At 39.2% G+C, this 23,331-nt stretch overlaps 1 protein-coding gene across 4 annotated transcripts in view; it reads right to left on the bottom strand.

Moving 5' to 3' along the window:
• Positions 1 to 23,331, bottom strand: part of SMAD1 (SMAD family member 1) — a 77,767-nt gene that overhangs the window by 6,090 nt on the left and 48,346 nt on the right. For all 4 annotated transcript variants that reach the window (XM_060147706.1, XM_060147703.1, XM_060147707.1 and 1 more), the window contains 3 exons: positions 12,042 to 12,299; positions 9,059 to 9,175; positions 5,724 to 5,945 (listed from right to left, as the gene is read on the bottom strand). In XM_060147706.1, the coding sequence (XP_060003689.1) occupies positions 5,724 to 5,945; positions 9,059 to 9,175; positions 12,042 to 12,299 (597 nt within the window). The remainder of the gene's footprint in view (positions 1 to 5,723; positions 5,946 to 9,058; positions 9,176 to 12,041; positions 12,300 to 23,331) is intronic.

The following is a 23,331-nucleotide window of genomic DNA, read 5'->3' as shown; positions in this document are numbered from 1 at the left end:
GCAGTGGTTGACAGTCCGCCTGCCGATGCAGAGGACGCGGGTTCGTGCCCCGGTCCGGGAGGATCCCACATGCCGCGGAGCGGCTGGACCCGCGAGCCATGGCCGCTGAGCCTGCGTGTCCGGAGCCTGTGCAACGGGAGAGGCCACAGCAGTGAGAGGCCCACGTATCGCAAAAAAAAAAAAAAAAAAATAGATGTAAGGCCCAGGGGGAAAAAAACCTAGAAAAAGTAATTCATACTGTGTGGAATCTGATCTCACTCAACTATTATCTGCTCCAAACTTCTTCCTGTGAGACCTAGAGTGCCAGGAGTGTAGGAAATTGATCTTACCCAGCCTTTAAAAAAATGAAAGGGGAAAAAACCACTCTGACAAAACCCCACACCATTATAGGCCACCCAGCAAACAGTCACATCCCATGTGGCTTTCAGTGATGGACCTTGCAGGTAACTCTGGCAAAGCTTAGTCAATGCAAGAACCTACTGTCTCATCCAAAATATTATGTGCTCATATGTGGAATCCAAAAAAAACAGTAGTACTGATGAACCTAGGGGCAGGGCAGGAATAAAAGACGCAGACGTAGAGAACGGACTTGAGGACACAGTGGGGGGAAAGGGAAGCTGGGACAAAGTGAGAGAGTGGCATGGACATATATACACTACCAAATGTAAAATGGATGGCTAGTGGGAAGCTGCTGCATGGCACAGGGAGATCAGCTCGGTGCTTTGTGACCACCTGGAGGGGTGGGATAGGGAGGGTGGGAGGGAGGCTCGAGAGAGGGGATATGGGGATATATGTATACATATAGCTGATTCACTTTGTTGTACAGCAGAAACTAATACAACAGTGGAAAGCGATTATACTCCCATAAAGATATTAAAGAAAGAAAGAAGGAAAAAAATGCAAGTCGAGCTGATGGCTGTGTCTACAGGGCTGTCATGATTTGAGTGAACTAAAGTATTTTAGAAAAATGAAAAAAAATACTATGTGCTGTGTTGATATGTATACACAATGGCTAAGACTGCTGTAACAATTAAATAGCTGCTGGAGCAGAAGCCCATTTTTCTGTCTGATGTAGAGAAAACAATTTAAGGGTGTGTGTGTGTTTGCTACTTTTTTCCTGATTATAAAAATGAGGAATTTTCATTTTAGAAAATTTAGAAAGTAAAGCAAAATATAAAGAAGCAGAAAACATTATCACTCCTTTAGAGGCCCAGAGGCAGTAACTGTGAATACACATCGTATTCGGTCTTGAGTATCATTAAACTTTCTTTGCAAACATTTAACATATCTCCACCATTGAATGACTACAACAATTTATTTAAAGGATTCTCCCATCATTGGACCATTCTGTTGATACTAATTTTCTGCTATGATAACAATGCCATGATGAAGGTCTCAGCATAATTTTTGATAATATCATTAGGAGCAATTCCTGGAAGTTATGTCATTGGATCGAAGGCTCTTGATTCACTTTGCCGGAGCGCTTGTATCAATATACACTCTCTCCAGCAGCAGATGAGTGCCTTTCTCACTTCACCCGTGCCAGTACTGAGTCTGAGTTTAAAACAACAACAAAATTCCCCTAATTTATAGCTGGAAAACAATATTGTTTTAATTTGCACGTGAGCCTTGATACGCTCTCCTCTGTTTACTAGCCATCTGTGTTTCTCTTATGGATTTACTGTTCATATTTCTTACTTATTTATTCCTCTGGGGTTCTAGTATTTTCATTATTTTTTTAATGAGCCGCGCATATAGGAAAGATATAAATAATTTATTTCTTATTTGTTTCCCCGTTAGTCCTTTGTCTTTTAATTTTGTTCACGGTACCGTTTTTCTTTAACCTACAGAAGTTTGAAATCTTTAAGTAGACAAATCTCTTGCAATCTTTCTGTTGCTTTTTATGCTTAGAAAATCTCTGCCACTCTTTTTTTTTTTTAAAGCATTTTCCAGTCTATCTCATCCTTTTTTTTTTTTAAATTTATTTAATTTTTGTCTGTGTTGGGTCTTCCCTGCGGTGCACGGGCTTTTTCTCCAGTTGCAGAGAGCGGGGGCCACTCTTCATTGCGGTGCATGGGATTACTGCGGAGTAGTTATGGCACGCAGACTCAGCCGCTCCACAGCACGTGAGATCCTCCCGGACCGGGGCACGAACCCACGTCCCCTGCATCGGCAGGCGGACTCTCAACCACTGCGCCACCAGGGAAGTCCTCTCTGCCACTCTTGATCAATATATGTTCTTCTAGCTTTTCAATAGCTTGCCTTAAAAAATAATTCAACTCACTAATCCATTTGCATATGTGGAATGGGGCAGGGTTTCTACCCCCAGCCTCCCCCCAAAGCTAACTTCGTTATTGCAGGACCACTGGAAGACTCTACTAATTTGTTATGCTTCACTTATCATACATTAAATTTTTAAATACAGTATAGTCTGAGTTTACTTTATTCTATTGTTCTCTCTACACACCGATTTAATTGTAGTTTCATAATCTTTCATTAATCGTCACCTTGAGAATTTTTTCTTTACTCTTCCATTAAAAAATTTTAGCTATTTTCACTTATTTATCCTCCTGGGTAATATGCAGAATACATCTTCCAACTTTCAAAAACAAAACATTGTGATTCTGACATGGATTGTTTAAACTATGAACTAAATTAGGAAGAATGAATATCCTTAAACTGTTCTCACAATATTAAGCCTTTTCTTTAAGGAACACAGACTACCTATTTATTATTCAAATTTTCTTTCGCTCTCAGTGAAATTTGGTTTTCTTTACATAATTCTCATATGTTGCTGGTTCAGATTATTTACGCATTCTGCTGCTACTGAGAATGTAATTTTCCTCTCCATTATATTTTCTAACTGGCTATTGCCAGATTAAAGAAAACTGATATATAATTTCTAAAAATAGAGTCGAGGCATCTGGAACAATTTGAAATAACAGCATTCCCAGAATCCTTATTTTCTTCCTAATTGTTAATAGGAATGTTCCAGAGTACAATGGCTTTTTACTACATTGGAGTAATGGTCAACTTTAGAATATAATGAAAACTATGTCCCTCTGTTCCAAATGTATGCAAAATTGTGTTTATATACAATTTCAGGGGTTTACAGACCACAGAAAGATACCCATACGATATGAACCTGAGTTCTGACATTTCATCATTAGATGTGTAGTTTAGGCTTATATTTTTTCCTTAAGCATACTACGGAATTATCTATCAGTTCCTGTTTTAAGAGTTGTTGTTTTTGTTTCCAGGATTCAATGTTAAACTTCATCTCAAATGTCTTTTAAGCACCTATTGAATAACCTTTTAATTTGTTCTAAATTTCATAGTAGGTCATTTAAAAAAACTTTTACTCTGGAAATAATTTGAAAACTTACAGAAATAGAACAAACAACAAAGAAAAACAGAACAAAGAACACCCACACAACCATTCTCCAGATTCACCTGTTGGGACAGTTCACTCCATATGCTTCATCATGGGTACCTCTGTCCTCTCTATTCTTCCACACACACCCTCATATACACACACATAGGTACATACATGTATACATTCGGACACAGGATTGTTTTAGGTGGATAGATATCTCTATCTATAAACATAAGATACATAGGTAATTTCCTCCTGAACCATTTCATCATGGTCCTTTACCCCTACATACTTCAGTGTGTATTTCCTAAGAATAGGGGTCTTCTCTTACAAGCCACAGCATAATCAGCAATGCCACTGCATTTAACACTGATGTAATACTTCTATCTTATCTACCACTCATATTCTAATTCTGTCTGCTGACCCCAATAATGCTCTTTGTAGTACTTTTCCCCTGTCTGCTGCAGGATCACGTCCAGGGGCAGATTATTACATAGAGCTGTCATGTTTCTTTAGCCGTTTTAATGTGGAACATTCTCACACCTTTGTCTTTCGACATCAGTATTTTGGAAGAATACAGTCCCTTCTCACCCTTTGTGTCTGGGGTCTGTCTGAAGGCACCCTGAGATTCGATTCAGATCTGCATGCTCAGTTGGATTTCTGTGTAGGTGACGTTACTCCCTCCTCAGAGCACCACAGCTGGAGGTTCATGACCTCCATCTGCCTCTCACTGGCGATGATAATTCTCATCACCTAGTCAAGATGTTGTCCAATTTCTCCACTAAATAGTTACTGATTTTTATTCTCCCATGTCAGTAACAGGCAGCCTGGGAGGAGATACTTAAAGACCATGAAAATATCCTGATTCTCATAAAAAGTTCTCTCTATATTTAGCATCACTGACTATTCTTGCCTGATGGTTGCAAAATGGGGACTTTCTAACTCCACCAACTCACTCTGCATTTACCAGTCAGCCTTCCCCATTCATTTATTTATCTGTTACTGGCATGGACTTATGAATTACTATGGTTTTCCAGTGGTTTAAAACTCACTACTGTATTTAATTATTTTGGTGCTCGAACTACCCCAGAGTTGGCCAGTGGAAGCCCCTCCAAGTTGGCTCCTGGGAAATGCCTCCATCACGTGCATAAGTATTTGTTTACTTTTGGACATAACAGAACGTTGCGGCTCATCTTGCATCTACCTGTCTCAGCCTTGGAGTCAGCCCTTTCTCCAAAAGCCCTGGTTCCTCTTAGCAGCCATGGAGTTAAGAGATGATGGTCTGAGCACTGTATGTGCTTATTACTACTGGGTATCTTTGCCTCTTGGCCCTCTCAGCAGACAGATCAGAAACTATATGCATGCAGAGACACATCCACATATGCCTTCATACACGTGCATACATACACGTGTACAGGAGTACATGAACATGCATGTACACATTATTAAAATCACGATCTCACACTGATACCTCCACAGGGTTTATTTTTTACCCTTCTCCACACTGTATGTCTCTTCTTCTTTTTTTTTTTTTTTTTTGTGGTACATGGGCCTCTCACTGTTGTGGCCTCTCCCGTTGCGGAACACAGGCTCCGGACGCGCAGGCTCAGCGGCCGTGGCTCGCGGGCCCAGCCGCTCCACGGCACGTGGGATCTTCCCGGACCCGCGCACGAACCCGTGTCCCCTGCATCGGCAGGCATCAAACACTGCGCCACCAGGGAAGCCCTGTATGTCTCTTCCTATTCCACAGTGAAAACCCAGGTTTACCCCAACAACCACACATTTAGTCATTTGCTTAATATTATAATACATCTTAAAATTTCATAACTGTCTCCTTCACACTGCCACTAAATAATCAAGTCTATTAAAAAGAGTTCAGGACTTGTTTGCAGTCGCTCTACCTTACCTGGCTCAGGCTGAGGTTCTGTAGCCAAATACTATATATTCGTAAGTTATTCTGAATTAGTTCTTTTTTTTTTCCCCCAGTGGGTCATGGTATTCATTTGAAATACATTCGGTTTACTTGTTTTCATTTGCTTTTTGCTTTTAGTTTTAGGTTGTAAAGAATTTTTTAACAGCTATTTCATTCTTTGGCAAAACACGTGATAGAATGGTGTCCCCAGATAGCAAATCACTATTCCAGCTATAATTATTATGAGTCAGGAGACCGCAAAAATCGCTGATTGGAAAATGAAGAACTTCCTGATAATACAAATTGAAAAAATATTTATAAACCGTACCGGCAAGTGTATATCATCTGGTATTGACTCCAGGAACGACTGGTGAGTTCTGGGGTAAGAGGGACATGACAGACAAACATTTGAGAGAGGTTCCAGTGAAAGCTCACCTTTCCCGATGTGTCGCCTAGTGTTTTCGATAGTGGAATTCCGGTTGACGTTGGAGAGCAGCCCAAGGCAGAAACGGTTCTTGTTGTTGGAAGGATCGGTGAAGCCATCCACCAGCACACTCGTGGAGGAGGCATGGAAAGCTTCGCCCACACGATTATTGAGCTCGTAGTAGACAATAGAGCACCAGTGTTTTGGTTCCTCGTAAGCAACTGCTTGAACATCTTTAAGAAAGAAAAGCTGGGAGTCAACCATGGTGAGTGCCCTGGGCTCTCAAAAACTGAAACTTGTGTGGTGAAGTTGGCTCAGGGCCGTGGAATGAAGATGTGAAGAAGCCACTGCTATGATGATGTATAGAGTTCATCTCTGATCTCAGAAGCAGGTACTCCTTGCTAAGTGCGACATTCACCTTTCACTGGAAGATATTTTCTCCAGTGGCCATCAGATAACCAAGACACTGGCTGAGCAAGCACACGAGCAGCATGTGCTGAACACTCTGTAATTCACCAAAATGGAAATGACCCCACCACTGACCCTGGCTCACCATCTAAAGAGACGCAACAAGTGGCAAGTGAAAAAACAAGTGCGGAGAGAACAATAGAGGACAGGAAATGTGCCAAAGGTGCCGGCACAAAGAGGAATTACTTTGGACAACGCCTCAGTAGGCCGACGCTTTTTCAAAGCAAAGAAAATCAGTTTCTAATTATTGATAAGAAGTTACCTTACTTCACATTCGGTTGCCAATAACTCTCACAGCTACAGCTTTGCTCCAGTCCTCAAGCTCAGGAAGAAATCCTGCCAGCTGGCCATTCTTACAGGATGAATCATATCTCTCTCATCCAGATTTCATGCTAACTTCCTTATATTTGCTTTAAGTCATGCAGAGCAGGTGTGTTTTGTCTCTCCATTCCCAGAATGGGCCAACAATGGAAATTACCCAGCTTTACTGACAGGATGCAGCTTGTTAAGTCAAATCTCTTAAGACTAACAAATCTCCAAACAGAACATGCTTCTAAACATTTGCAACTAAAAAGTTCTAAAGATAAGTTCCTTCTGTAGTAAAACCTCTTATACCAGTGCTTTAGCAATTCCAGGAATACAAACCATATGTATCTAGTATGCCAATATGTAATGATCCGAGGTTTATGAAGACTTGAGTGTACAATCTTAAAAAAAAGAGAAAATCCACATTGGAAGCACGAACTCTAACTGTTAAGGGAGAATGACCTCTGCGTTCTTCACATCAACCTCCACGAATATTAAAATGAGCTTTACTGTAGAATTTGGTAAAGAAAATAAGGAAAATGATCATTAAGAAAATCCACACATACAGTAACTGCTTTATACACTTAAGCAGGTAAGCTGAACACAAACACACACCATCTTCCCTGTATGCTAAGTGTTATCCCATGTCAATAAGCTGTATTTCAAAGAGCAAAGTTTTAGTGATTTACAGGTGCCAAATCTTAAAGAAGACTGCAACATCATAAAGAGAAGGCTTTTTTTTTTTTTTCCGGCTGTGCCGCACGGCAGGCGGAACTTCCCCGACCACGGATCAAACGCACACCCCCTGCACTGGAAGCTCGGAGTCGTAACCACTGGACCATCAGGGAAGTCTAAGAGAGGGCTTGAATCAGCTGTCAGGATTGCTCACAGGACTATTCATCCAGGTTGGAGGCTGACAATTGTTTTTTCTGTAAAAGGCCAGAAAGGTCTTGGGACCCACGTGGTCTCTATGGCCCCTATTCAACTGTGCCCTAGCTGTGCAAAAGCAGCCACAGATAATATGTAATAAATGAACACAGCTGTGTCCCAATAAAGCTTTATTTACAAAAACAGGGAGCAGGCTGAAGTGGCCCATGGGCTGCAGTCTGCTGACCCCTGCTCCAGGAAAACCACCAAAGTATAACAACCACAAGGCCAATAGCCCGTCCTCATGAAAATATTAAGTGTAAACTTATTCTAATGGGGAAAGAATTTTAAGCCATTTAAAGGAAAAATTTTAAAGCAAATTGAGGGTCTCTTTCCTGAAATCAGACATTTTGGGCTTAGCCACCATGGCTGCAGGTCCACAGGCTTATAACTGTTTCACAGTGCTGTGCCCATTCTCTCCTGCTATTCTGTTCCCCAAATACACATTCCAAGGATGTGTGAGACAGGAGTTATTTTCCCCAACCAAAATCTTTGTCAACTCATAATTTTATGTTTGAGAGTATATTCTAGAGATTATCAAAATACAGAGCTAATAAAAAAGATGACAGACAGCCAATAAAAAAGATGTAAGAAATGTTTACAGATTAAAAAGGTATAAATTCCAATTTATTATACTGCACACTGAAGGAAGGTTGAGTTCATCCACAACTTTTAAGAAGTTAAAAGATATCAGCAACTCTGACAAGGTCTGAGGTATCCGCAGACCTTTACTAAAAAAGTGATAGGAATGAGATAAGACATACCTAGTAACGAAATGGCTTTTTAACTTCAATTTGCATTAAATGAATACAAATTGAACGATCCATCTCTGCCGCTGCTAAGCGGGCCAGCAAAGCACTTTCCTCCAGGGGAGGTTACCTGGGGACAGTTTCACTCAATGTGCGGTCATGACTTCTTACAGATGCTCAGGGATTCTCCCAACGCTTATTTACCCGAGTTCCCTGCTCGCTTAAGCCTCTGCAGACCTGGCAGGATGATGGCATCCTCCTCTCAGACACTGCCAGGGATCACAAAGACCCACCCTCTACTAGAGAGGAAAAGAAGTCAGCTCCTCAGGGTAAGAAAAGGAAGAACATGCGCCTCCCACCCCTTCTTGTAACAAGGTAAGAAACAAACAAATAGAGCAAGAAGGGAACAAAAGCTATTAGTTTGTTTCAGCTGCAGCTATACATAGATGAGGCCTAGAAAATAGATGGGGCTTATGAATATCTATTCCAATGACCAAAGAACCTTTTGGAAAGCCTTGTTATACGAACTTTAAATTTTGGAAATCACCAGTGAAAACTCTAGTTTTACGTTCTTTTTTCTCCCTCAACGTCCTTTGTCTTTCACATAAAAATACTCTTTTATCACCAATTCAAAAGTATTGAGTATTGAAGTTATAAACAGATGACTGCACAATTGTATCTAGGCCTTCATTAGTTAAATCAGTGCGCCTGTTCTTCATATAAAAGGCTTATCTGTAATCCAAAGAAGTCTTTCCATTGAGCTTCTCTTACTGTAAGTGCTCTATCTTTTTCAAATAGCTATCTTTTTAAAGACTAATAAAAATCTGTGAGAGAAAGCAACACTTGGACAGATAAACTTCAGACTCTGAAAGGGAATAAGCAGCAATTCATTTTACCTCCTCTGTTGACTTCTGAGGGCAGTGAAGGCGCCATTATATTTGTGTCCATGGGCTGAGAGCCATCCTGGGTTATGGGATCTTCAGGAGGCAGATAAGCAGGTGGAGGTGTATCGGCTACAAAATTTGGAAAAAAGCTCTGGTAAACACACGTGCTTAAAACATATATTCTCTTCGGTGCCGAAATTCTTAAGAGATTAAGTTGCCATTTCAACCTCCCCATCGGAAGATTAGAGGCTACAGGCGCTGGACTGGGTGTACACTTTTTGAAAATTACTACCATCTTACGCAATAAATAATCTTATACAATTGTAGTGAAGATTCAGTGGGACGAAAGCACCGTATGCCAGTTCTAGAAGTTGTCTGCCTACCGAGGATCATGCCATTTTAAAACCATCAGAAGGGCATTTAAACATGCTTTCACCCAACCCACTTTAAAAGGGCCTCTGCATTTCATCATTTCCCTGGTGGACGGAATACCTTCGAAAGCTACGCAGGACTTCTTAAGAAAAGGAGCTTCAGGGTCTCTTGTATTAAATCTATGGGCTCTTAGGGATTTATCAATTGAGTTTCATTACAGCCAACTTACTGACTCCAACTGTGAATTTCCCATGACTTCAAGAAATCTGCTGGGACTACCTTCTCCCTACCCACTTAAATATATATAACAGATTCACTTTGCTGTACACCTGAAACTAACACAATGTTGTAAATAAACTATACCCCAATAAAAATTTTTTAAAAATCTTCTGTACCCATATTAAAAAAATAATAATCACAAGTTTCAAAATCCCTAGTAGCAGAATAATAGGAAAGAAATCAGTTTGTCGCAACTATCTTCTATTTCAGAATTTGCATACATGTTTCTCCTGGAAAGCTCACAGCTAACTGGCAAATAAGAGGCAAAGAGTGTGATTTTTGAAACAAAGAACACTAACACAAGTCTTGTGCTTTCTTAAATAAGGATTTCCCACAAACAATCCTTTGTGATGGAAAAACAAGTTCCTCATGGGCTATGGTGAGCTCACCTCATACCACTTAGCACATACAACAGAGCAGGGAACAAAGCTTCACCTCAAAGAACCACCAATAGCTTGGACAGGTACTCTAGACCACTCAGGGCAACCATCAAATAGAAAAAGCGAACACTACTCTTTCAGAGTTTCTCAAGAGATTTCCCAGACTGACTTTCCAGCTGAATCACAACCTGGCCACTTCTACCTTCCAGGTGCTAACAAGCCAGGCCTCAGAGCACAAAGACAGGACTATGGGGACCTGATCTGGATGTATTTTCCACCCTTTCTCCAGCTTTTTAAAATTCAGCTTCTTCCCTGCAGCTGTAACACTGCCTCTGCTTTCCTTCCAGCCAGGAATGAAGACAAAGAGCCTCCTCTGAGACCAAATCCAATACCATTTCTGCAAACAAGCTGGTGAAAACTTCATCAACGACTTAAGGCATCAGCGTCCCTGGGAGGCACCAGATACTCTGGGTGATGCTCTGCTCTCCCCACAAGGTCCTCCTCCCACCCCTTCAGCTTTCTCTGCTCCATATTTCCTCTACTTGGCCTGTGCCTTAATCCCTGACAGCTGGGGACAAGGTGTAAATTCAAGCAATAATCTTCAGTTTTGTCACTCTTGGGCCCACCCTGGGTCTGCCACTGCTCCACAGCCTTCCAAAACAATCTCCTTACCACTAACCTGTTCCTCAAACCCAGCGGGTCCAGGAGGGAGTGTGGTGGATAGCAGATTACCAGATGATAGTAGTTTGATTTTGAAACAAGTCTATCCCTCACCCTCATCTTAAACTATTTTCGACTGAAAAACAAACAGTGCAGGGGCTTCCCTGGTGGCGCAGTGGTTGAGAGTCCGTCTGCCAATGCAGGGGACACCGGTTCGTGCCCCAGTCCGGGAAGATCCCACATGCCGCGGAGCGGCTGGGCCCGTGAGCCATGGCCGCTGAGCCTGCGCGTCCAGAGCCTGTGCTCCGCAACGGGAGAGGCCACAACAGTGAGAGGCCCGCGTACCGCAAAAAAAAAAAAAAAAGTGCAAGATAATAGGCTAAAAATGTAAAAAAGCAATAAATATATAAATAAAAGATAGGAATATCAAGTGTGGACCACTTTTCAATTTTTGAGGACACACCAGCTCTGCTGTCGGATTCAAATCTGCCCAAAAACATTTCAAGTGATACATTAAACATGCTCGCCCACTCATTTTCCCTTCCTGCAACGTTAATAGATGTCAAGTGTATCTTTGCTTGGCGTATCCTTTGTGAGGTCTGCTGGCGAGAAATTGGGCACTAATCATTTTTTGAGGTGCTCGCTTATGAACCTGTAACTCGAAAAATACAATGTCCTAATTACTCATTTAATTTGACAAACATTACACCACCAGAGAAGTCTAAAAATGAAGGATAATGGTTTTTTTGTCTTTGTTAAAGTTAAACAAGCAGATGGTTTCCAGTACTCCTGATGCAAGTCTTTTGTTGTTAAAGTATATGTTTCTTGGGATTACATCACCACTTAAACGAATCTAATTAAGTTGTGTGGTGGGGTGTGATCCCCCAGGAAATATCTTTTCTGAGGCTGCACTTACGACAGGGATTTTTCCTTGCATGGGAACAGCAAATGTGTGCAGCATGCTATTTTTTTCCTCGTTCTTTTATCAAGCGCAAAGGCTAGAACAACTATGCCACTCCCAGAAGGATGCAGCTGTTTTAAAACCTTTCAAAAATCAAAAATGTATTCAAGCATCTGTGCCAGACAAATAAAACACTGGCTTACTTGGCTAGAAGTCCCCTTTCATTCAAAGTTGCATCCTGAGTTCTAGAGGCGCAGTGCCACGTACCAGGGCTGGAAACTTTCTCCATTCCAGGGAACCCAGCTTCGCCTTAACACTGTGATGACAATTTGACCACAGAACATCACTGTTCTGTGGTCAAATCTGATCTGACCACAGAACATCACTGAACACTGCAACCTACCTGGCATCTGAAAGGGGCTTCCTGGGTCTGAGCTGGTCGGAGAGTGAGGGTAGGTGCTACTGCTGCTCCCAGGAGAGTTTGGGTAACTGCTATTGGGAGAATGAGGAAACGGATGGCTGCTGGGTTGCTGGAAAGAATCCGGGAAAGTGGCGTTGAGTGGCATGTGAGGCTCATTTTGTCCTAAGTTCCGGAACTGAGCTAAGAGGCTGTGCTGAGGATTATATTCACTGTGTCTTGGAACCAGTACTGGAGGAAGAACTGGAAAAAGGGAAAGAAAAGAAAAGAGGGACAAAAATGAGAATGATGAAAATCGTTAATAACGCCACAATAAAACACAATAAAGTTGAAACCTAATCTGTAAGTAACAACAAATTATTCGAACACTGTCATGCTGCCAACTGAAAGGCACCATTCAAATGAAAAGACATTTTTCACTCAGGAATAAATGCAGTAAACTCTACGGTCTTAGAATCACTGATGGCCTGTGCCTGGACCTGCAGCATCGACAAACTACCCAAGGAAAGTCTGCAAAATACATTCTTTTAGGTTAAAAATGTTAAGGTTCCCTTATTCTTAATTTTTTCATTCACTAAAAACCAAAGCACAAGTAGGAACATATATCGCCATTGACAATTCCAGTTTACATCTCTGGCTGATAAGATTTCACATTTAAGAGTTAATAATATTTATTGAATGCTATGAGTTATTCACCACAAATGCTTTAAATGGACACATTAACTCACTTTAAACCAAAGGAAATGTAGTAAATAAAGTTGAGAGGGTAAATACAATGAGCTGTATAAAATCCAAATGCCAATGAAAATAGTTAATTAGATAAAATGTGATTTTCTGTGGGACAGACTTTATGTTGTGTCCTAGCAGTCATACTTTATGAACATTTTTCCTCTAAGGATCTTAATGTATTTACCCACTTCTCAGTAATCCTTATCACTACCTGATAGGCAAAGGAAGAAACAGGTCATACAATCCACATTTTGCTAACTGAATGAATACTCAAGGTACAAAGGCCAAAAAACATACACACCAGGAGAGAAGGAAATAAAACAACTTAAGCCGTTCCTAAAAGCTCCGTATGTTAGGAACCTAAGGAATTAATGATTAGCTTGGTCCTCAACCTCCAGAAACCTCCAGGGGCAAAGCCACTACAAAGGCAATGATAAAGGGAAGGGCAGGCTGGCTTCCAGAGCCCTAACTGGGGTTAGCAGCTTCTTGCCAGGGTCACCAGATGGCTCCTCCCCATAATCAAGGTCCTTGGAATCCCTACTGCTCTTGTGGCCTTGGCTGGAAGGAGAAAAACAACCCATCTGGTAAACTACATGGGAGGGAAGAGGAGATTTAAAATCTGTTATTGTTGTTGGGAGTCAGGCCTCAGAATACATTTTCCCAAAGAAACCATATTTAGTGGCCTTAGGAATTAAGTAGATTTTTGAGGGCTTTCCAGGGAATCTATCCATGACTGATACCATTTCTACAGGAAAAAGTACTCTTAATGCTTGGATTATCACTAATTTATGAGCTGAAAATTGTTTAAGAAAAAAAAAAGTTTTTGAAGGTATTAAAAGTTCTCATGTGCTGTATCGTAGATTTCTCCATAATCCTGTAGCAATAAGATTTGCTGATTCCCCTACTATTTGATCCCTTAGAAACAAATCTTTTTAGTAGAATAAATGTATTTCCTTTTTCGCACAGTGATGGAATCTGTCCAAATCAAGTCATCAAAAGCATGATTCCTACCTATAGTGGAAAAAGAATAAATACATATATATATATCAGAATTACTTTGTTGTATGCCTGAAACTAACCCAACGTTGTAAATCAATTACACTCCAAAACACCCAACGCCCTCCCCCAAAAAAAACCCAAGAAGGAAAAAAGTGGGGGGAAGGGAAAAGAAGGCCTAATTCCTCCTACCTTTCAGTAGTCATTTGAAATGTAAACCACTGTGCTTTGTTGTCGACAAAGTTCCCAACTGTCACAAAGGCTCCCCCAACACCAAGAGAAATCTATATTCCAAAATAAATACATGCTCTGAAATAGTGCAATATCTTTAAATTACCTATGCAATCAAACACTTTTCTTTTTCTTTCAACTGTTGCAGCCTGAATTACCGCTTCCCAGCTTGCCTTTTATGGTCATCTAGCTACAGCCTCCATTCTGATCCGTACCTTTAAAAGGTGGAAAATACTGGCTTCTAAATCCCTCGTGCCAACTACAGCACCAGACAGCAACTTAAAACAGTTCTCCATCTCTCTTCTCTCTCCCTTCCTCTCTCCCACCCACACCACCCCCTTACTGGAGCCCCTGTTTTAGAGACTCTTATTGCCTAACAGAGTTTTAGAACTGGGAATTTACTTCTTCCCACTGCTTGCAGATGACAGTGGCAGCAGAAGGCAATGTATTTCTATACCTCCGGCTGATACTACACACACACGTGTTCCTGTGTAACTGTTGCGTGGTGTGCAGTGGTCTGGCTCTAAAGCACCGGGCTGCCCTTAGTGTACACCACAGGTGAGATCAATCAGCTTTTGTACATGACCTGGGATGTGAGCCACCAACTACAACAAAGCAGCACTCTATAGATGAACTTGACGAGATTGATACCTTTTTCTCACCTCTGATTATTAAGAGGAGATGATTTTGCTGCTGCTGATACAGGTACAGGTATATTTTAATGAACTTAAAAAAGGTACTGAGGTATCACACACCTATAATAAAATGCAGAAATCTTTGTATAAATGAAATCGTATATACTCTTGTGTCTGGCTTCTTAAGTTCAACATTATGTCTGTATGATTGATTCATCCAATGTGTGTAGCATCTCATCATATGTATATATTACAATTTATCAGTCAGCCCATCTAACCTCCTCAGAGGATAATCAATTTCATTTTTTTCTGTTTTATCCTTTCTGTGTTTCTTCTTGAAGAAATTAAACAGATAAATGTTTGCTTTCTTATTTCATCTTTATTACTAAAAGGAAAGGCAGCCTCCTATACAGCCTTTGCACTTAGCTTTTTCAACTATATCTTAGGATTAACTTCATATTAGTTTGTAGAGATTGACCTTATTTGTTTTACAGCTAATAGCACCATAGTTTATTCAACCAATCTCCAATGCCTGGGCATTTAGGTAGTTTACAATATTCTACCATTACATACTATATTGCAATGAATAACTCCAGGCATATACTGCAGTACAGTTAAAGGTGTATCTTCAGGGTAAATTCCTAGAAGTGGAAATACTGGGTGAAAGGGTAAATGCAGGTATAATTTTGTTATCGTCAAGTATCCCTACATAGGGGTTGTACCATTTTGCATTGCTACCAGCGACAAATGAAAGTGACTTTTCCCTCAAAGCCTCCTGAACAGACTATGCTGACAGGTTTTTTAAAAATTTTTCTGATAATCTGATGGGTGAAAAATGGTAGGTATTGTGGTGCAATTCTAATTTGTATTTCTATTATGGTGAAAATTGATCATCTTTCCATGTATTTCAGAAGATGTATTTTTATCTTTTTTTGGTGAATTGCCTGCTTGTGCCTTTTGCCCATTTTTCATCTTCCCATTTTTCATTTATATATATACACACGATATTAGCCCATGATATATTACGTTACAAATATCTTATCACAATCTGTCAATTTGTCTTTTGGCTCTGCTTATGTGCAAGTTTATTTTTTATTTTTTGGTAGTCAAATTTATCAATGTTTTCTTTTATGGCATATGGATTTTGAGTGATAAAAAGCCTTCTTCTACACCCAGACTGTAAGGAGGAATTCATCCATGCATTCTTCCAGTGCATATAAAGTTTCATATTTTACTTAAATCTCTGATCCATTTGGAGTTCAGTTTATTTATAGTATGAGGAATAGATCTAACTTTATCTTTTTCCAAATGGTTAGCCAGCTGCCCCAATACCATTAATTAAAAAGCCCAACTCTGGGGAATTCCCTGGCGGCCCAGTGGTTAAGACGTCATGCTTCCATTGCAGGGGGCGCGGGTTCGATCCCTGGTGGGAGAACTAAGATCCTCCAAGCCACATGGCGAGGCCAAAAAAAAAAAAAGCCCACCCATCCTAGTGGTTGGAGATACCACCTTTCTCATAAATGTCCATGTATGTTAGGGTCTATCTTTAGACATTCCATCCCATTCCATTCTAGTCTGTGTCCCAGTATCACTCTGCTTTAATTATAGAGACTTTATAGTACATGCTAATATCTGTAGGGCTAGTCCCCTCTCACAGTTCTTCCTTTTCAGTGTTTTACTCATACGCTGACTTTTCCATATGAACTTTGGTTATCACCTTGTCGACCTCCAGAAAAAAAGATTACTGGTACTTTTAGTGGGATCACATTATATTTAAACATTAATTGGGCTTCCCTGGTGGCACAGTGGTTGAGAGTCCGCCTGCCGATGCAGGGGACACGGGCTCGTGCCCCGGTCCGGGAAGATCCCACATGCCGCGGAGCGGCTGGGCCCGTGAGCCATGGCCGCTGAGCCTGTGCGTCCGGAGCCTGTGCTCTGCAATGGGAGAGGCCACGCCACAACAGTGAGGCCCGCGCACCGCAAAAATTAAAAAAAAACAACATTAATTTAGTAAGAATATGTTGATGATGTTAAAATATTCTACTCAAGAACTAGGAAGGTCTGTCAACTCTACTTTTGCATCTTTCAGGACTGCCCCATAGCTACTGTCTGTATTAATTTGCCAGGCCTGCCCATAACAAAGTACCACAGAACTGGGGGACTTAAACAACAGAAATTTATTTACTCAAAGTTCTGGTGGCTAGAAGTCTGAGACCAAGGTGTTGGCAGGTTGGTTTCTCCTGAGGCCTCTCTTCTTGGTTTGCAGATGGCCACTTTCTTGCTGCGTTCTCCCGTAGCTTACTTCCCTGGTGTTCCTCTGTATGTCCTAATCTCCTCTTCTTATAAGGACACCAGTCAGTTTAGGGTCCAGACCAATGGCCTCATTTTAACTTTCTAAAGACCCTACTTCCAAACACAGTCACATTCTTAGGTATTATACTTATGATTAGGGCTTCAACAGATACATTTTGCGGGGGACATAATTCAATCTATAACACTGCATTAGGTTTTAAACATTTCTTATAAAATTAAGTATTTTATCTTTTCCGTTGCTATTTTAAATGGAGTTTTCTATTCCATTATATCTTCTATCTGGTAATTATTTATATATATGGTTATTGATATTTCCATGCTATTTTATATATTACTACCTGGCTGAATTCTTTTGTTGTCTGAGTTATTTTTATCATTGACTCATTATAGAGTGAGTTCTCCAGCAAATGATCACGTCTCCAACTAGTTTTACTTTTTCCTTTTGAATTGTTTTCTCTTGTCTGATTGCACTGGCTAGTAGTGCCAATACAATGTTAAAAAGTAATGGAGACAGTGAATTTCCATGACTTATTCTTGACCTTGGTGAGAATGCCTCTAGTGTTTCCCCATTAAGTAAGATGCTGACTTTAGGACTGACATATATAAATTATATTAAGGAAGTATCCATCCATTCCTACAGTTGAGTGTTTTTACTAGGAATAGGTGTTGAATTTTTGTCAGAAGATTGTTCAGCATTTCTAAAGATATTATGATTTTTCTTCTTATACTTATTAATATGGTGAATTATCCCTGCATTCTGGCATAAGACCTGCTTGGTGATGATGTATTATTTTCTTAATGTGGGGCATTAGAGTCTTATAACTAATATTTTATTTCAGTTTATATTAATATTCATAAACTATATTGATCTGTAAGTTTCTTTGTGTGCTATCTTTAAGCAGGTTGTCATGTCACTGTTACACCTGCTTCATAAATGTTTGTGTGCTCAGAAACAGTTTATGTTTCTAAACAGACTCTAAATTGTTGGTAGACTCCCTCTCTTAAACTCTCTGGGATTGGTGCTTTCCTGTGGAGTAGTTCCTTAAAACTTTCTCTATTTGTCCTCTGTAAATAAATGTAAGCTTTCTATGTCTACTGAGGATAATTTTGGTAAATTATACTTTCTTCTAGATAATTATCCATTTCACCTAGGTTTTTAAATTTACTTGCATAAAGGTATGCTAAGTAACCTTACAGTAAAATTTTGTATTCTCTTTATCAATATCTATTTCCCTCTTATTTCTTATTTTATATTTGTGCTTTCTTCTTGCAACACCCTTTTTCTTCCTTTATGAAATTGACCCTTGGGTTGTTCTTTTTTCAAACCAGGATTTGGATTTGTTGATTTGATCTGTTTTTTTTTTTTTTTTTAGTATTTCATTATTTTTTTGCTTTTATCTTTATTATCTTTGTCCTCATACTTTTGCTTTTTCTTTGGCTTACTTCAGTGTTCTTTTCCTAGCCTTTTGATTGGGAATTTAAAATTTATTTTTATTCTTTCATTTTTACTGATATAGGTATTCAACACTATGAATTTTTCTCTGATCACTGGTTTAAATGCATCCCACAGATTCTAATATGTAGCTGTTTGATCATTATTTTCCAGAAATTATGTAATTTATATTTTCTCATTTGCCAATAGGTCGTTTAGTAGAAAAGTTTTAAAATTCCCAGAGAGAAGAGCTTATTTGCTTCAAATTTCTAGGTTTATGGCATTGTGATAAAAATGCTGACTGCAGTATTTCTAACTTATGGAACTTGATATTTTCTTTATGACCTACAATATTATACATTTTTGTGAGTGTTCCTTGCACACTTGAGAAGGTATATTTTCTATTATTAGGATGCAGTGTTTAATACGTTTCCGTAAAAACTACCTAATTAATAATGTTGCTTAGGTCTCCAGCATCGGGGGCGGGGTGTGTGTGTGTGTGTGTGTCAGTGAACTTCTTTTGTAAAGGATCGGAGAGTAAACATTTGAGGTTTTGTGCACTACAGGGCCCCTGTCACAATTATTCAACTCTGCTGTTGTAGTAAGAAACCCATAGACAATATGTAAACAAGTGGCTATGTCTGTGTGTTAAAAAGCTTTATCTACAGAAACAAGTAACAGACTTGACTTGGCCTGTGGGCAGTTTCCCAACCTCTGGCTGCTATGTTACTTACGTTTTTTCCCACATGACCTGTCTTGTATTTAGACTGGTGTATTAAAGTTTCCATTATTGTTGTGTTTCTATTCATCTTCCCTGCCATATCCTGCTTTATACAGGAGGTTGCTGTGATGTTTGGTGCATATATGTTCACTTTAAAGTGCTCTCTGTGTCAGTGCTTTTTGGTCTTCTGAATTCTATTTTGTGTGATACTAGAATCACAATCCCCTATTTCCTGTTGTTTACAAGTGCCTGATATACCTTTGCCAATTCCTTGATTTTTAGCTTTTTAATCACTTTGGGGGGGGATGGGTCTTCTGAATACAGCATAAAGTTTTGCTTTACGAACCAACTTGAAAACCTTTTAATTTTAATAGGTGATTAAACCCATTTATATATATATATATACACATGATGTATATTTTTATCTTGGGCCATGCCGCACGGCCTGTGGGATCTTAGTTCCCCAACCAGGGATTGAACCCAGGCCCTCAGCAGTGAGAGCATGGAGTCCTAACCACTGGACCAGCAGGGAATTCCTGCCCATTTACATTTATTGCTATGACTGATTTTGGTCTCAACTCTGTCATGTTATTTTTTATTAGAGTTATTGTAATATTATATTTACTATATTTCTCTATGTGATGTAATTATTTGTCTTCGATTTTTTTTTAAAGGAAACTCTAAAGATAGTTTTATATTGCTGTGCTATGGTTATTTTTCTATTTGTATCTTTTAAGGTCTTCCATCTCTGTTTTTTTCCTTGCTCAACCTCATACTGTCTAGTTGGTCAGTTTTAAATGGTATCTTTTAATTCTCATCTATCACCTATACAATCAATGATCTTATTTTACTTTCCCCCTTTCCCTATTCTTCTATTCCATTTTTATAGTTGTACTCTTTCTACTTTGTCAGAATAAAGTTTATATACTATTCTTTCATCCATATCACTACACTTATTTTAGCCTTATCTCTATGACTGAATATATTAAATGCTCACCACCTGTCCTTTTGCCAAACCTCCCCCAGTCATATCTTAGTTGAATAAAATGACCCCAGCAGATGCCTCAGGAAGAGCTAGCTCATTGTTACAGTATTCCCTGACTTGTTGCACATTTAAAACTTTCTATAGCCCTGATGCTTGAAGGAGAGCTTGGCTTGTCCTTGATTTCCTTGTTTCTTGAAATGTTTTTTCACTGTTGCCTATTTCTAGATGATGCTTTTGAGAAATTTGATGTTAGCTTTACTTTCTTGCCTTTACAAGTAATGTGCTCTTTTTACCTGGAAGCCCTGAGGACTTTCCTTTATCTTTAAAGTCTAATAGTTTTACTAGGATATGTCTCAAAGTTGATCATTTTAGGTGAATTTTCCCAAGTGTAAGCTGAGTTCTTTCAATATGCAGATTTAGGTCTTCTCTAACTTCTGGAAAGTTTTAAGTATTAGCCCTGTTCTACTGGCTCTGGGTACTTTGGAGCTCCAGTTATACATATTTTGGATCTTCTTTGTTGTCCTTTCCAATCACTTTCTCTTAGACCCTTTTTATCTCATTTTAAATTTCTTATTCACTCATTTAGTTTTTTTCCTGACTTTCTTCAATGAACCTTACTACATTTTAATACAAATCTACTGTTCTTTGGCACATTGAAATTTATTCTTTATTTATGAAATGTTTTTCTTTTAAATTTATTTACTGAATTCCATCAATTCTCTTTGATTTTCTTCCAATTTTTATCCATTTCTGTATTTAGTTTCTGAATTTCCTATTTTTTCCCCACAAATGCTTGTTTAAGGATATTTATTTTGAAGTATTGTCTTACACTTAACACATTGAAGCCACAGACTCAAAGGAAATATTTGCAATCACATATCTGATAAAGGACTTGTGTCTTGAATATATAATGAACTCTCAAAACTCATTAATAAAAATCCAAATAATCCAATTAAAAATTAGGTAAAAGATGTGAACACACCCTTCATCAAAGAAATCCTTAAAAGTACTATGCTTAGTGAAGTAAATCAAACACAGAAGGAAAAATATCCTACTTATATGAGGGACTTAGAATAGAAAAATTCACAGACAAAAAGTGGAATAGAGGTTACCAGGGGCTGGGGGAAAGGGAAAAGATGCAGTTATTGTTTAATGGGAACCAAGTTTTTGTTGGGGATGATGACAAAGTTTTGGATAATGGTTGCACAACACTGTGAATGTATTTAATGCCATGAAGTTGTACACTTATAAAGGGTTAAAATGATAAGTATTACATTATGTGTATTTTACCACAATAAAATTTTTTAATTAAAAGGCTTACCCATATCAAGTAATGGCAGCAGGGATTTTCTCACACATTGTTGGCTGGAATGTAAAATGGCACAACCGCTTTGGACAATATTTTGGCAGTTTCTTGTAAAGTTGAACACGCACTTACCATATGACCCAGCCATTCTACTTCTAGGTATTTACCCAAGAGAAATGAAAACATGTATCTACAAAGACGTGTATACTTTATTTGTGATAGCCAAAAACTGGAAACAAACCAAATGTCCATCAACACATGAATGAATAAACAAATATGGTACATTCATACACTGGAATACTACTCAGTAATAAAAAGGAATGCAATATTGATTCACACAGCAACATGGATCGGTCTCAAATAATATGCTGAGAGAAGGCAGACAGAAAAAGAGTGTATGATCCCATGCAAACAAAATCTAGAAGATGCAAACCAATGTATGGTGACAGAAAGCAGGTCAGTAGTGGCCTGGGGATGAGAGCTGGGGCTGGGGGGAGAGACTGAAAAGGTGCAGGAGTACATTTTTGTGGGTGATGAGTATGTTCATTATCTTGATTGTGGTGATTCTTTCACATGTATGTCAAAACTAATCATATTGTACATTTTAAACATGTGCAGTATATTCTAAGCCAATTAATCCTCAATAAAGCTGTTCAAAAAATGAATGTGAAGAGGCAATTTAAAATTGTCTTTTGCTAATCTAAAAAAACGGCTAAAATTTTCTATTATTTATTCCTTTCCCAATCCCATCTTCAAGGTTTGCAAACCATTATTCTGAGCTCTCAACAGTACTACATCCCCAATTAACACAGTTTTATCCTACCACCTCTTCTTCTGGGGCTATATATAAGATGTACATCTCCCAATTCAGAATCCCCATTCAGGAAAGGAATTCCAGTTTGCTATCACAGATACACCCGATCCTACAGGGAAAACCAACTGAAGATACCAAAAGGAAAGAGCTGCAAGGAAGTCTTATGCTGAAGGGGGTGATAATCTTTAAGACATACATCTTCTACGGGCTGTTCAAAGTTAATAAGCAGAACTGCAACATAAAAAATATAAACGGATATCCTCCTATACACTCTAGGATGAAGACATTTCTGTCAAATTTACCTAAAGTTCAACTTAACCCTCTAACGATAGCAGCAACCAGTGCTTCAAACCCTCTCAAATTACCCACAGAATGTTTCTGAAAGACATTTTCCCAGTATTTCTCAACATTCTCCACCAAGGTAAGCATCAGTGACAGAGGAGAGTGAATTCATCCGGGGTCCCAGCAGCACCACTGGAACTGAAATTACATCGACATGTTGATTTATCTTAACCAACTCATATACATTTTACACTCTGCTCTTCACTATTTATCAAATATAAAAGTGATATCTTAAATAATTTACAATCTAGTAAAACTGATCCTCCAGGAAGATGTGCTTGCCATGTTACCTATGGCTTTGAGTAGCTGGTGTGGGACACTGTGCTGGGGTGGTTTGAATGTGTGGATTTCCTATTTACTCAGCGTCACAATTCTAATAAGTTACTAATTTCTCAGAAAATTACAGCAAAAAGACTGGTCACAGCAAGGAGGGAGGCAGATAAGATATAAAGCTAGACTCTAGAACTAAGAGCATTTATGTAGAAGCAAGGAGATGTTCATCAAATTGGTTTTCAGGTGATCACCAGAATCTACAAAATTCAGATTACCACCACTAATATTTACTTTAAGCCTGGAACCATGCCGATCACATTATCACACTTTGCAAATAAGAGTTCTAGAGGGATAACTTACCTAAGGTCACAGAGAAAGGGGCAAGAGTTGAGACAAAGGCAATGAGCACTGTCAACCACTGAGGTTCTGCTGTCTCGATTACTAACTTCCAAGAATGTTAAATTATGTCTGATACAGTTTAAGGGATGGGTGAGTAGA

This window comes from Lagenorhynchus albirostris, chromosome 4, assembly GCF_949774975.1.
Source record: "Lagenorhynchus albirostris chromosome 4, mLagAlb1.1, whole genome shotgun sequence".
Classification (NCBI taxonomy): Eukaryota; Metazoa; Chordata; class Mammalia; order Artiodactyla; family Delphinidae; genus Lagenorhynchus; species Lagenorhynchus albirostris.
The sequence above is the reverse complement of the archived record's forward strand: the minus strand, read 5'-3'. Positions and strand labels throughout refer to the sequence as shown.